The following is a 15,407-nucleotide window of genomic DNA, read 5'->3' on the forward strand; positions in this document are numbered from 1 at the left end:
CTCCGTGCCAGGCCTTATTGCTCAACATCAGTGCCCGACCTCACTAATGCTCTTGTGGCTGAATGGAAGCAATTCCCCGCAGCAATGTTCCAACATCTAGTGAAAAGCCTTCCCAGAAGAGTGGAGGCTGTTATAGCAGCAAAGGAGGGACCAACTCTATAATAATGCCCATGATATTGGAATGAGATGTTGGACGAGCAGGTGTCCACATACTTTTGGTCATGTAGTTTATTATACTAATTTGTGTGTCTCAAATTTACATGTACTATTTTACGTCTAGTCTGAGACCAAGCTTGAGTGGTTCAATTTGGCTCTGTCCACTACCTTCAGTTTCTACTAGTTACCACAGCCACAAAGTCAAAATGGCTATATTGTAAGAATTTGTAAAAAAATATAGTTATATATTTTTGGTCTTAATTTAAGGTTAGGGTTAGGCATAAGGTTAGCAGTGTGGTTAAGGTTAGGGTTAGGTTTAAAATCACATTTTACGAAGATAAATTGTAGAGATGGGCGGGGTTTATGACTTTGTGTCTATGGTAACTAGTGACGACCAAATGTATGTATTCTTCCTGAACATTGATTCTGACTCAACGGCATACCTTATTTATGTTGTATAAGAACTGGAATACATTTGCTATAGGATTTTGTGCTATTTTAGAACAACGTTTTTCAGCAATATGCTATATACCTACATGCAATTTATCTGTAGTCAAGAATTTATTGTGTTCTTTTGAAAGTATGTTTTATCCAGAATACACTAAAATAACCCATACATTGCCTAAACAATATCATAGCCAAATGATAATGCAGTGTGATTTGTTGATCAAAATGAAAGGTTCCACATGTGCATCTTGTAACAGTCAATTCGTGAAATCCTACACTGCCCTACACCTACAAGTGTTACACTCTTCCAGTTGTGTCACAGTTTGACCACATATCCAGTTTTATCACATATCCCATTGATCATTAAATGTTTTAGGACATAAAAAAACATCGTGGCATTCAGTTCAAATAATTATCCTATGATTTGTATGCCCCACTAAAATACAAACTAATCAAGCCAGTTCATCTCTATGCCTGCCTATTACGTTAACTCTCACCCTATATATTTAGCTGCACTGTTACTTTAACTCAGAGCTGCTCCTATTAGTAATCTATTGGAGCTCTGTAAACCAATCATGTGCTGAACTGTACAAAGAGATCTATTCCCTCCCCCAGCCACAGCACCATATCCCTTACAATGAGCAGAGCTGGGAGAGACATAGCTGGGCTCACATCGATGTACATGTATTGGATATAGCCGTTCATTTAAGAAATTACTGTGTATTTGGAAATTGCATTGCATTCTCTTGCGATGTGTGACGGATCAAGTGCTTTATATATTGCACGCTATTTGTGGAGATGTGGACGCTAGTCAAGATAAAGATTGTTCCATGGCTGGCATTATGGATGTTCTTTCTCTTGTGGAATACAATAGAGGCGCAGACTCGATACACCATTCCTGAGGAACTGGACGTGGGCTCTGTTGTTGGAAATATAGCTAAGGACTTGGGTTTTGAAATCTCTAAGATCTCTACTCGCAAACTGAGGATAGCCCCCGGGGATGGTAAGCAATATTTCGCTGTGGATTTGGGAAAGGGCGAGCTCATTGTAAATGAACGGATAGACAGAGAGAGTCTGTGCGGACAAAGCGCGAGTTGTTTGTTACCTCTGCAGGTTATCATTGAGGACCCACTTCAGTTTTATCGAGTTGAGGTGGAAATACTGGATATAAATGACAATTCTCCACGTTTCAAGTCAGATGAAAACACAGTTAATGTGGCGGAATCAACTCTACCAGGGGCAAGAGTTCCGTTGGAAACGGCGCAAGACCCTGATGTTGGAGTAAATATGCTGCACTCTTACACCTTGAATAAAAACGACTTCTTCAAGTTGAATGTTAAGAATAGCAGAGACGGAACAAAGATTCCTGAACTTGTTCTTGAAAAAGCCATTGACAGGGAGAAACAGTCTGTCCATCATCTCATTCTTACAGCATTTGACGGAGGTTCTCCTGCTAGATTGGGGATAGCGAAATTTACAGTTATCGTTTTGGATAACAATGACAACGCTCCAAGTTTTGAGCAAGACTTGTATGAGATCCAACTTAGTGAAAATACCAATCCTGGAACGTTAGTATTGACTGTTAAAGCTGACGATTTAGATGAGGGCTCTAACAGTGATATAATTTATTCATTCGGGTCGCAAACACCAGATGAAATCCAAAAACGTTTTGCTATCGACCAAGAAACAGGAGAAATAACATTGTCACAGGAGTTAGATTACGAAATAGGTCCTTCATACAAATTTGATATACGTGCGAGAGACAAAGGCACGCCATCTATGGAGGGGCACAGCGATGTTCAGGTGACAGTTATAGATGTTAATGATAACCCACCTGAGATAACCATCACCTCCTCACCCAAACCCGTTAGAGAGGATGCCCCAGTAGGTACCATGGTAGCACTAATTAGTGCAAAGGATTTGGACTCGGGAGAAAATGGTAAAGTTTCCCTTCGTATGTCTTCAGATTACCCTTTCAAATTAAACCCCTCATTTTCAGATCATTACGCACTAGTAACAGATTCAACTTTAGACCGGGAGAAATTCCCTGAATACCGTATTGAGCTTGAAGCATCGGACTCAGGGTCCCCAGCTCTGACCTCGAATAAAATCATAACAGTGGATATTTTAGATGTTAATGACAACCCTCCAATTTTCTCCCAGCCGTCTTACACTGTTTATGTCAGAGAGAACAATGCTGCTGGATCAATAATGTGTTCAGTGTCCGCTTCAGATCCAGATATAGGTGAGAATGCGAAGATGTCCTATTCTATATTAGACTCTAAAGTGCAAGACGTGTCTGTCTCCTCCTATATTTACATAAACTCAGATAACGGCAGCATCTACAGCATGCACTCGTTTGACTATGAGAAACTGAAGGTATTTCAGATCCAGGTACAGGCAAAGGACCACGGCTCTCCGTCTCTGAGCAGCAACACCACGGTTCATGTTTTTATCCTGGACCAGAACGACAATGCACCCGCTGTTATTTACCCTTCTGCTGTCATGGGCTCTGTGTCCCATCAGAAGATGCCCCGGTCCGCTAAAGCAGGCCACCTCGCTACTAAGATATCGGCAGTGGACGCAGACTCTGGCCATAACGCCTGGATTTCCTATAGGCTGGCGGAGGCCACAGACTTGACTCTGTTCAGTGTGAATCTTTACACAGGGGAGGTGAGGACTAAACGCCCTGTTTCAGAGCAGGATGACTCATCTCAGAGTCTGCTTATAGAGATAAAGGACAATGGGGAACCGGCCCAGTCTACCACAGTCACAGTCAACATACTGTTAGAGGACGGGCTCCACGAACCCATCTCGGACTTCACCCAGAAAACAGCCGAGCCCAGCAAGAGAAACAGTAAAATCACCTTTTATTTGATCATCTCTCTGGCCTCAGTGTCCGTGTTGTCTATGTTGACTTTTCTCATCTTAGTGGTGAAGTGCGTTAGAAACAGTAGGAGCAGCTCGAGTTGCTGTATCAGACGGGCTGACTCTGACGGATACAAGAATCCCAACAGAAACCTGCAGCTCCAACTCAATACTGACGGCCCTATTAAGTATGTGGAGGTCCTGGGAGGGGACATGTTGTCTCAAAGCCAGTCCTTCAGGTCGTGTCTCTCTCCGGTGTCAGAGTTCAGTGATTTCACCCTCGTTAAGCCCAGCAGCACCACTGACTTTAAGGACATGATAAACGTGCTTGATGCATCTTTACCGGACAGCGCGTGGACGTTCGAGGGCCAGCAGGTGAGAGGATTTAATTATGTTTGTTTTTATTATCACCGGATTATATCGTTGTTCATTTATGACTGTATCTCCTGGCACTGGGTTTCGCCACTTCTATTCATTTCGATTCTATATAATTTGGGAGTTTTGCATTCACTCTTTATAATAGCCTTTTAAGCTAGAGATACGGTATCTGTTTTATTTTGCATTTGATGCATCTCCATCCACCGCATCCACCGATGTCGCACTCCCGCATATGCGGTGAAAGGTGAGAGAGCTAGAGCGCTGTTTGTCAGACCAAGAGGCATCCCGAAAATCGGTCTTCTCACGAAATTATCTGTAGCGTTCGAACGGTTTGGCCTGCAAACTATTCTGACCCCTCTATGTAAAGATGAGACTCTCACGAACTCGATGATGTTCTCCGTTTTACGTTTCACCCCATAAGCATCTTAGGACTCGTCTGAAGTCGTTACAGCCGATCTGCCAACTTCTGTCTGTAGTCCGAACGGTTTAGGCTACACACTAATATGACCCATCTGAGGAAAGGTGAGACACTCACGAACACGTACATGTCAGTTGTTTTGCACTAGGACACCCAAAGGCCTCACAAGTCTTGTCTGAAAGTCCCCCAGTACCAGTTGAACGGAAGTATATATGGAGATTGTTTAGTGCCAAAAATAAAGGGTTAAATACATGTTTCCTGATCTTTCTTATATCTCTCAGATATAAGACAGACACTTCAGAACAAACTTCCTTTAGATTTTTGGGGGGGACTATCTTTTGTTCCATGTAGTACATCTGTAATTCAATGTGTTTGTATTGGGCTAATAGCAGTAAGTCCATGTTACAATGTTCATCAAGTAAAAACAAATTCCCCCTGTTTAGACAGGGCTTAGTCTGTAGAGGGTTAAACTGACAGATATTTATGTTTTTTTTTATATAATGCTAATTAGATTTCTGCGAGCCGCAGAAATCGATTCTAGGTTAAAGAATATTGTTTAACTTGGTCTAAGCACTCAGGGCTGCAGGCGCTGTCCACAAATGAGGTGCTGAAATAGCTCTGGAATAGTTAGCGGGTCATGGAACGCTTGCTCCTGTTGTTTTGTCTGTGTGCTTCGTCTAAAATTGTGTTGTGGCAGTCTGTTTGCATCTGTCTGAAAATCAATGTATGCCTTGCAGTACATACAGTGCATTCGGAAAGTATTCAGACCCCTTAACTTTTTACACATTTTGTTACGTTACAGCCTTATTCTAAAATGGATTAAATAAATAAAAATCCTCATCAATCTACACACAATACCCCATAATGACAACGTGAAAACAGGTTTTTAGAAACATTTGCACATTTAAAAAATAAAAAATCAGAAATACATTATTTACATAAGTATTCAGACCCATTGCTATGAGACTCGAAATTGAGCTCAGATGCATCCTGTTTCCATTGATCATTGTTGAGATGTTTCTACAAGTTGATTGGAATTCACCTGTAGCAAATTAAATTGATTGGACATGATTTGGAAAGGCACACACCTGTCTATATAAGGTCACACAGTTGACAGTGCATGTCAGAGCAAAAACCAAGCCATGAGGTCGAAGGAATTGTCCGTAGAGCTCCTAGACAGGATTGTGTCGAGGCACAGATCTGGAGAAGGGTACCAAAATATTTCTGCAGCATTGAAGGCCCCAAAGAACACAGTGGCCTCCATCATTCTTAAATTGAAAAAGTTTGGAACCACCAATTCTCTTCCAAGAGCTGGCTTCCCGGCCAAACTGAGTAATTAGGGGAAAAGGGCCTTGGTCAGGGAGGTGACCAAGAACCCAATGGTCAGTCGGACAGGGCTCCAGAGTTTCTCTGTGGCGATGGGAGAACCTTTTCAGAAGGAGAACCATCTCTGCAGCACTCCACCAATCAAGCCTTTATGGTAGAGTGGCCAGATAGATGCCACTTCTCAGTAAAAGGCACATGACAGCCCACTTGGAGTTTGCCAAAAGGCACCTAAAGGACTCTCAGACCATGAGAAACAAGATTATTTGGCCTGATGAAACCAATATTGAACTCTTTGGCCTGAATGCCAAGCTTCACGTCTGGAGGAAACCTGGCACCATCCCTACGGTGAAGCATGGTGGTGGCAGCATCATGCTGTGGGGATGTTTTTCAGCGGCAGGGACTGGGAGACTAGTCAGGATCGAGGGAAAGATGAACGGAGCAAAGTACAGAGAGATCAGCCAAGACAATGCAGGAGTGGCTTCGGGACAAGTCTCTGAATGTCCTTGAGTGGCCCAGCCAGAGCCCGGACTTGAACCCGATCGAACATCTCTGGAGAGACCTAGAAATAGCTGTGCTGCAACGCTCCCAGACCAACCTGACAGACCTTGAAAGGATCTGCAGAGAAGATTGGGAGAAACTCCCCAAATAAAGGTGTGCCAAGCTTGTAGCATCATACCCAAGAAGACCCGAGGATTTAATCGCTACCAAAAGTGCTGCAACAAAGTACAGAGTAAAGGGTCTGAATACTTATGTAAATGTGATATTTCCGTTTTTTTTTATTTTATAAATTTGCAAACATTTCTAAAAACCGGTTTTTGATTTGTCATTATGGGGTGTTGTGTATAGATTGATGAGGGGAAAAAAGCAATTAAATCATTTTTAGAATATGACTGTAACATTTTTTTTTTTTTTAAAGTCAAGGGGTCTGAATACTTTCCAAACGCACTGTACAGGCTATTTATTTTACATGATATTAATTCATGAAATGATATTCTTCTACACTTTGGCAAAGCTTTTATATATGCTTTTTATTTGTTTGTTTATTTAACATGAAGGTAAACAATAAATTCCAGTGCTGTAACAGACCCCAATTTTGAGAAGTAAATGGACACATCACTACATCACTACTGCTCATAACTGCACTGTTTCTTTAACTGCCAGTGCTGAGATTCTTGCAATGATAATCCATTGGAGCTCTGTGAACCAATCATGTGCTGAACTGTACAAAGAGATCTAGTACCTCACCCAGCCTCCGCACCATAACCCTAGCCTCGTCGAGAACCAGGATTTATTTTTGTTGAAGTATGGCTACGGGAGTCTACCATTCTTCAATGCACAGAGCCTATAGAGACAGAGCTGCGCTCATATTGAAAGATAGGCCGGATATTTAAAAGGGTGTTCAATTCTATGCAAATAATTCATTTTACAAAGTGGGATTATATTCCAATGTATTACAAACCAAGACCTTGACGAAGTTCAAGGGATCATCATTCATGGAAATGAGGATTCTAATGAAGATTAAGGTATTTCTATGGCGGGGGCTTCTGCTTTCCTTCGTCCTGGTGAAGACAATAGAAGCGCAGACGCGCTACACCATCCCCGAGGAGCTGAATGTGGGATCCGTTGTTGGGAATATAGCTAAGGATCTGGGTTTGCAAGTGTCTGAGATTTCCGATCGTAAACTTAGAATAGCTTCCGAGGGTGGTAAGCAGTATTTCAGTGTGGATTTGGGAAAAGGCGAGCTCTTTGTTAATGAGAGGATAGACAGAGAAAGTCTGTGTGGAGGAAATGCCAATTGTCTGTTGCCTTTAGAGGCTATTATAGAAAACCCACTACAGTTGTATCGTGTTGAGATCGAAATACAGGATATAAATGACAATTCCCCAGTATTTCAAAGCAATATAAATGTTTTAAATATTGCGGAGCACACACTACCAGGCGCAAGATTTCGTTTAGAATCAGCACAGGACCCCGACGTTGGCTCCAATTCTTTACGCACATATACACTTAGTAAAAATGAACATTTTGTGCTAGATATTAAAACAAATAAAGATGGGTCAAAAGTATCCGAATTGATTTTAGAAAAGGTATTGGACAGAGAAAAACAGTCCGTACACAGCCTGCTTCTAACAGCTGTAGATGGTGGAAATCCTGCTAGATCAGGCACAGCGGAAATTATTATTCGGGTACAAGACATAAACGATAATGCACCCATATTTGAGGAAAGTGGATATGATATCCAAGTGGTTGAAAATACACAACCAGGAACTATCGTTGTCACTGTAAAAGCAGTCGATCGTGATGATGGAGTCAATCGTGAGATCGTTTACTCATTTGGTCCACACACCTCAGAGTTGCTACAGAACCTTTTATCTGTTGATCCCCAAACTGGCGAAATAAAGGTTAAGGGAGAGATAGATTATGAAGAGAGAAATTCGTTTAAAATGGATGTTCTTGCCACAGACAAAGGCATTCCACCAATGCAAGGCCTCTGTACTATTCATATTGAAATTATGGATTTGAATGACAATTCCCCAGAAATAATTTTAAAGTCTCAGCCTAGCCCTGTTCGTGAAGACGCGCCTGTTGGAACAGTTGTAGCTTTGATAAGTGCCAAGGACATAGACTCTGGAGAGAATGGCAAGGTCTACTTGAATATAGCGCCAGGCTTACCATTTAAATTGAAACATTCTGTATCTAACAACTACGCTTTGGTTACGGACTCCAGTTTGGATAGAGAAACAAATCCAGAGTACACTTTCGAAATTAAAGCTTCTGACTCCGGAACACCGTCTCTCAACTCCAGAAAAACAATCAATGTTCGTATTTTGGATGTCAATGACAACCCTCCAGTTTTCTCCCAGCCCTCTTACACTGTTTATGTCAGAGAGAACAATGCTGCTGGATCAATAATGTGTTCAGTGTCCGCTTCAGATCCAGACATAGGAGAAAATGCCAAGATATATTTTTCTATATTAGACTCTAAAGTGCAAGACGTGTCTGTCTCCTCCTATATTTACATAAACTCAGACAACGGCAGCATCTACAGCATGCATTCGTTTGACTATGAGAAACTGAAGGTGTTTCAGATCCAGGTACAGGCAAAAGACCACGGCTCTCCGTCTCTGAACAGCAACGCCACAGTTCATGTTTTTATTCTGGACCAGAACGACAATGCTCCCGCTGTTATTTACCCATCCGCTGTCATGGGCTCTGTCTCCCATCAGAAGATGCCCCGGTCCGCTAAAGCAGGCCACCTCACAACTAAGATATCGGCAGTGGACGCAGACTCGGGCCATAACGCCTGGATTTCCTATAGGCTAGCGGAGGCCACAGACTCGTCTCTGTTCAGTGTGAATCTTTACACAGGGGAGGTGAGGACTAAACGCCCTGTTTCAGAGCAGGATGACTCATCTCAGAGTCTGCTTATAGAGATAAAGGACAATGGGGAACCGGCCCAGTCCACCACAGTCACAGTCAACATACTGTTAGAGGACGGGCTCCACGAACCCATCTCGGATTTCCGCCAGAAAACAGCGGAGCCCATCATGAGAAACAGTAAAATCACCTTTTATTTGATCATCTCCCTGGCCTCAGTGTCTGTGTTGTCTTTGTTGACTTTTCTCATTTTAGTGGCGAAGTGCGTTAGAAACAGTAGGAATAGCTCGAGTTGCTGTATCAGACGGGCTGATTCTGACGGATACAAGAATCCCAACAGAAACCTGCAGCTCCAGCTCAATACTGACGGCCCTATTAAGTATGTGGAGGTCCTGGGAGGGGACATGTTGTCTCAGAGCCAGTCCTTCAGGTCGTGTCTCTCTCCAGTGTCAGAGTTCAGTGATTTCACCCTCGTTAAGCCCAGTAGCACCACTGACTTGAAGGAGATGATCAACGTGCTTGATGCATCATTACCTGATAGCGCGTGGACGTTCGAGAGCCAGCAGGTGAGCATATTGTTTGCATTGGACATTGAAATTGAAGATAAACGTGTTATTGTTCCCATCCTTACAATGCATAATATGGCTATGTACAGTATGTTTCATTTTCGCGATGTCCATTGCAGTGGTACTGAAAGTGAAAACGAACTACTGGTATTCATTGGCACATTTTTACTGTCTAGATTGTTGCTTGATACGTAAATACTTTTCTTGAAATCTGCAATGAAAAGAAAACTAAGAGCATCAGGAACTTCTTTTGTATTTTCTTCTTTCAGTTATTTTACTTTTATTTATTATTTTCACGTGAGGTTTTCTTGCATTTATTTGAATTTTTCATGTCTTTAATCATTTTTTTGCTTCGCTGTCTGACCTCATTGGTTCAGTTTTGCGCTGTCCACTCCTGTGGGTTTTCACTAGTTACTACATCCACAAAGTCAAAATGACTATCTGCTATTGTAAAACTTCATGAAAACAAAAATTATATTTTTGGCCTTCATTTAAGTTTAAAGTTATGCATAAGGTTAGTAGTGTCGTTATTAATTGTGTTTGGTTTAAAAGCACATGTTAAGTATAGAAATAGGCGGGGTTTCTGACTTTGTGGCTGTGGTAACTAGTGACTACCGTGGTGCTGAAAGTGAAAACAAACATATGCATTCTTCCTGCACATTAATTCTGACTCAAAGGCATACCTTATTTATGTTGTATATGAACTGGAAGACATTTGCTTTAGGATTTTTGTGCTATTTTAGAACAGTGTTTTTCAGCGATATGCTGTAGGCCTACATGCAATTGATGTGTAGCCTAATTTTCTCAATAATTTCTCATGTGTTCTTTTGAAAGTATTATTTCTCCATAGTTGAAAATACACTAAGATAACTCATACATTGCCTAAACAATGTAGCATAGCCTACACTGTCCTAAACCTACAGTGTTACAATCTTCCAGTCTGCTGCAACAAGCTCTCAAAGTCTCACGTCAGAATTAGATGTTCATCCATGTTTTTCCAACGCCAAATTTCGAAGTTGTTCCAAACGTTACATTTCAAAGTGTTTAAGGTTACGTTTAGGCATTAACTCCACATTTTTAAGGTTAGGGTTAAGTTTAGGCATTAACTCCGAAGGGCTACTGTTTGGGATAGGCTTTAAACCATTTTTTTTTTTTGTCATTTAGCAGACGCTCTTATCCAGAGCGACTTACAGTTAGTGAGTGCAGACATTATTATAATTTTTAAATCTCAAAAACAACTTTCTATTGCTGGATTTGAACATGCAACCTTTTGCACCAGAGGCAGATTGTGATTTTGCACCAGAGGCAGATGCTACTTGAAGGTAACAGCACTCACTGTTACCTCTAGTGGCCGGTTTCCACTTCGTCTCCCGGCGTCCTCAGACATGGATGGACATCTAATACTGTCTTGTATCACGGGTGACCTGGCTGGTTTCATCACAGTTTGATCACATAGCCAGTTTTATCACATATCCCATTGATAATTACATGTTTTATAACATACAAAACACTATGGCATTCAGTTCAAGTAATTATCCTATGATTTGTATGCTGCACTAAAATACAAACTAATCAAGCCAGTTCATCTTATCTCTATGCCTGCCTATTACATTAACTCTCAGCCAATGTCCCCTCTCATTTTTTGGGGCACTGAGCAAATTTCAGGTCTGCTGAGCGCAAACTTAAAAGTTGTAAAAAATCTGTGCAACTTCCAGCGCGTGTTTACTGTGAACACTGAGGCTGTACCCGCTTTAAGTTACCGTTTTAACGGTGGCCAAGTAGGCTACTGTGGCTATTTGATCGTAATGTAGGCCTACCAGAGGGGCCTACCATCAAAAACAATGGAGAACACGCATCCCATAATATTTTAACATGGCAATAGCTGTTCAATCATTCAGCCTACAGTAGCAACCAATGTGTGGTGTTCAATGTAGGCCTACATTCCATGAGACTTTTGAGAAAAAAAACATGCAGGGCTTGACATTAACCTGTTTATCCACTTGTCCTACAGACAAGGAGGTGACTGAAAATGGTGTAGTTTGATGGAAGAAACCACTTTACACAATAAAATTAATTGTTATTCCCACACCATTATTACAGAGAATCAGAAAGGTATACTACCCTCTGTCTATTGGCTACTTGGCTTATTCAAGCCTGTTTCAAAATACAACACTGCCCCTTTAAGACAAAAAAAGAACTATTTACCTGACTCGCTTTTCAAAGATATCTCAAAATGCACACGTTTTGTAATCTTGTAGGAAGAAATCACTCCCCTATTGCAGACTACAAATTATCTAAAACTGGGCTAATAACTCACTAACTATCAAAGGATATTAACAAAATGTGCACACGTGGCTACATGCAGCTCTTGCTTTGATCTCAAAACAAGCGCATCTACTCATGACCACAGCTGTAAACACAGTTCAGTTCAAAATAAATGGCACAGATCCATATATGGCAATGGTCTATTTGCATATAGGCCTACTGCAGCTCTGATTGGTTATGCTACACAAGTCTGTGTAGAGTACCGTCTGAGTCTTGTGTTCTGCCTATAACAAGATCTCTTGCATAGTTCGTTTTGTTTCGGTATGTTGTTAATATTGCGTTGACTCGATCACAATTGCCACAGTAAAGGGAAACGTTGATAGTATTAACTAACAGGGAAAACTCTAGAAAGTTGAGTGATGTTCAATCTTGTGCTTCTCTCCATGGGCTGATATTTCTTCTGCGCTCTGCGCGGCTGTCCCGGGGAGCTGCGCGGCGGTCTTTGGGCTACTGCGCGCCTGCTTGCAGCTTAGGGGGAACATTGCCTCAGCCTATATCTTTGGCTGCACTGTTACTTTAACTCAGAGCTGCTCCTAATAGTAATCTATTGGAGCTCTGTAAACCAATCATGTGCTGAACTGTACAAAGAGATCTAGTCCCTCCCCCAGCCACAGCACCATATCTCTTACAATGAACAGAGCTGGGAGAGATATAGCTGGTCTCACATCGATGTACATGTATTGGATTTACCCGTTCATTTAAGAAATTACTGGGTATTTGGTAATTGCATTGAATTCTCTTGCAATGTGTGACGGATCAAGTCCTTTATCTATTGCACGCTATTTGTGGAGATGTGGACGCTAGTCAAGATAAAGATGTTTCCATGGCTGGCATTATGGATGTTCTTTCTCTTGTGGAATACAATAGAGGCGCAGACTCGATACACCATTCCTGAGGAACTGGACGTGGGCTCTGTTGTTGGAAATATAGCTAAGGACTTGGGCTTTGACATCTCTAAGATTTCTGATCGCAAACTGAGAATAGCCCCCGGGGCTGGTAAGCAATATTTCGCCGTGGATTTGGGAAAGGGCGAGCTCATTGTAAATGAACGGATTGACAGAGAGAGTCTGTGCGGACAAAGCGCCAGTTGTTTGTTACCACTACAGGTTATCATTGAGGACCCACTTCAGTTTTATCGTATTGAGGTGGAAATACTGGATATAAATGACAACTCTCCACTTTTCATGTCAGGTGAGAACACTATAAAAGTGCCCGAATCAACTCTACTTGGTGTTCGGTTTCGTTTGGAAATGGCACAGGACCTTGACGTCGGAATCAATTATTTGCGCTCATATTCTCTGAATAAAAATGACTTCTTTTCTTTGAACGTTAAAAACAATAAAGATGGCACAAAAGTTGCCGAGCTTGTTCTGGAAAAGACTGTAGACCGTGAACAGCAGCCGGTGCACAACCTAATTCTTACTGCGGTTGATGGAGGTACTCCAGCAAGATCTGGAACCACGCATGTTACTGTGAAGGTGCTAGACATAAACGATAATTCGCCTTGTTTTGAGCAAGACTTGTATGAAATCCAACTGAGTGAAAATGCAGCACCCGGGACATTAGTATTGACAGTTAGAGCCAACGACTTGGATGAAGGCACAAACAGTAAAATAGAGTATGCATTCGAATCGCATACAGCAGAGTCAATTCAAAAGCTATTTGTAATCAATGAAGACACAGGAGAGATTACTTTATCCCACGCATTAGATTACGAGAAAAGCTCTTCATATAAATTTGATGTATGCGCTAGAGACAAAGGCACGCCATCTATGGAGGGACACAGTGGTGTCCAGGTAACTATTGTAGATGTTAATGATAACTCTCCTGAGATTACCATCACCTCCTCACCCAAACCCGTGAGAGAGGATGCCCCAGTAGGTACCATGGTAGCTCTAATTAGTGCAAATGATTTAGACTCTGGGGACAATGGTAAGGTCTCCCTTCGTATGTCTTCAGATTACCCTTTCAAATTAAATCCCTCATTTGCAGATCATTACGCACTAGTGACAGGTGCATCTTTAGATCGGGAGAAATACCCCGAATACCGTATTGAGATTGAAGCATCGGATTCCGGGTCTCCACATTTGACCTCGAATAAAATAATAACAGTTAATATATTAGATGTTAACGACAACCCTCCAGTTTTCTCTCAACTATCTTACACGGTTTACGTCGGAGAGAATAATGCTGCTGGATCAATAATGTGTTCAGTGTCCGCTTCAGATCCAGACATAGGAGAAAATGCCAAGATATATTTTTCTATATTAGACTCTAAAGTGCAAGACGTGTCTGTCTCCTCCTATATTTACATAAACTCAGACAACGGCAGCATCTACAGCATGCACTCGTTTGACTATGAGAAACTGAAGGTATTTCAGATACAGGTGCAGGCAAAGGACCACGGCTCTCCGTCTCTGAGCAGCAACGCCACGGTTCATGTTTTTATCCTGGACCAGAACGACAATGCTCCCGCTGTTATTTACCCTTCCGCTGTCATGGGCTCTGTGTCCCATCAGAAGATGCCCTGGTCCGCTAAAGCAGGCCACCTCACCACTAAGATATCGGCAGTGGACGCAGACTCGGGCCATAACGCCTGGATTTCCTATAGGCTGGTGGAGGCCACAGACTCGTCTCTGTTCAGTGTGAATCTTTACACAGGGGAGGTGAGGACTAAACGCGCTGTTTCAGAGCAGGATGACTCCTCTCAGAGGCTGCTTATAGAGATAAAGGACAATGGGGAACCGGCCCAATCCTCCACAGTCACAGTCAACATACTGTTAGAGGACGGGCTCCACGAGCCCATCTCGGACTTCCGCCAAAAAACAGCCGAGCCCAGTAAGATAAACAGTAAAATCACCTTCTATTTGATAATCTCTCTGGCCTCAGTGTCCGTGTTGTCTTTGTTGACTTTTCTCATCTTAGTGGTGAAGTGCGTTAGAAACAGTAGGAATATCTCGAGTTGCTGTATCAGACGGGCTGACTCTGACGGATACAAGAATCCCAACAGAAACCTGCAGCTCCAGCTCAATACTGACGGCCCTATTAAGTATGTGGAGGTCCTGGGAGGGGACATGTTGTCTCAGAGCCAGTCCTTCAGGTCGTGTCTCTCTCCGGTGTCAGAGTTCAGTGATTTCACCCTCGTTAAGCCCAGCAGCACCACTGACTTTAAAGACATTATAAACGTGCTTGATGCATCTTTACCGGACAGCGCGTGGACGTTCGAGAGCCAGCAGGTGAGAGGATCTTATAATTTGTGTTTTTATTATCACCGGATTATGTCTTTGTTCATTTCTGACTGTATCTCCTGGCACTGGGTTTTACCACTTCTATTCATTCGATTCTATATAATTTGGATGTTTTGCATTCACTCTTTATGACAGCTTTTTAAGCTAGAGATACTTTATCTGTTTTTTTGCACTGGATGCGTCTCAATCTACCGCATCCGCTGATGTCGCACTTCCGCATCTGCGGTGAAAGGTGACAGAGCTGGAGGGTTGTTAGTCAGACCATGAGGCATCCCGAAAATCCGTCTTCTCACAAAA

At 42.2% G+C, this 15,407-nt stretch overlaps 1 protein-coding gene across 36 annotated transcripts in view; it reads left to right on the forward strand.

Moving 5' to 3' along the window:
- LOC121579882 (protocadherin gamma-C5-like) overlaps window positions 1–15,407 on the forward strand; it is a 189,514-nt gene that overhangs the window by 155,454 nt on the left and 18,653 nt on the right. For 2 of the 36 annotated variants that reach the window (XM_045224375.1, XM_045224389.1), the window contains exon 1: window positions 1,235–3,846. The exons of 28 other annotated variants lie outside the window; for them this stretch is intronic. In XM_045224375.1, the coding sequence (XP_045080310.1) occupies window positions 1,402–3,846 (2,445 nt within the window). In that variant the 5' untranslated portion in view covers window positions 1,235–1,401. Of the gene's footprint in view, window positions 1–1,234; window positions 3,847–6,872; window positions 9,538–12,270; window positions 15,099–15,407 lie in introns of those variants that run through there. 6 more of the 36 variants (XM_045224388.1, XM_045224394.1, XM_045224395.1 and 3 more) reach the window with 5 other exon arrangements.

The sequence above is a fragment of the Coregonus clupeaformis genome, chromosome 13 (assembly GCF_020615455.1).
Source record: "Coregonus clupeaformis isolate EN_2021a chromosome 13, ASM2061545v1, whole genome shotgun sequence".
Classification (NCBI taxonomy): domain Eukaryota; kingdom Metazoa; phylum Chordata; class Actinopteri; order Salmoniformes; family Salmonidae; genus Coregonus; species Coregonus clupeaformis.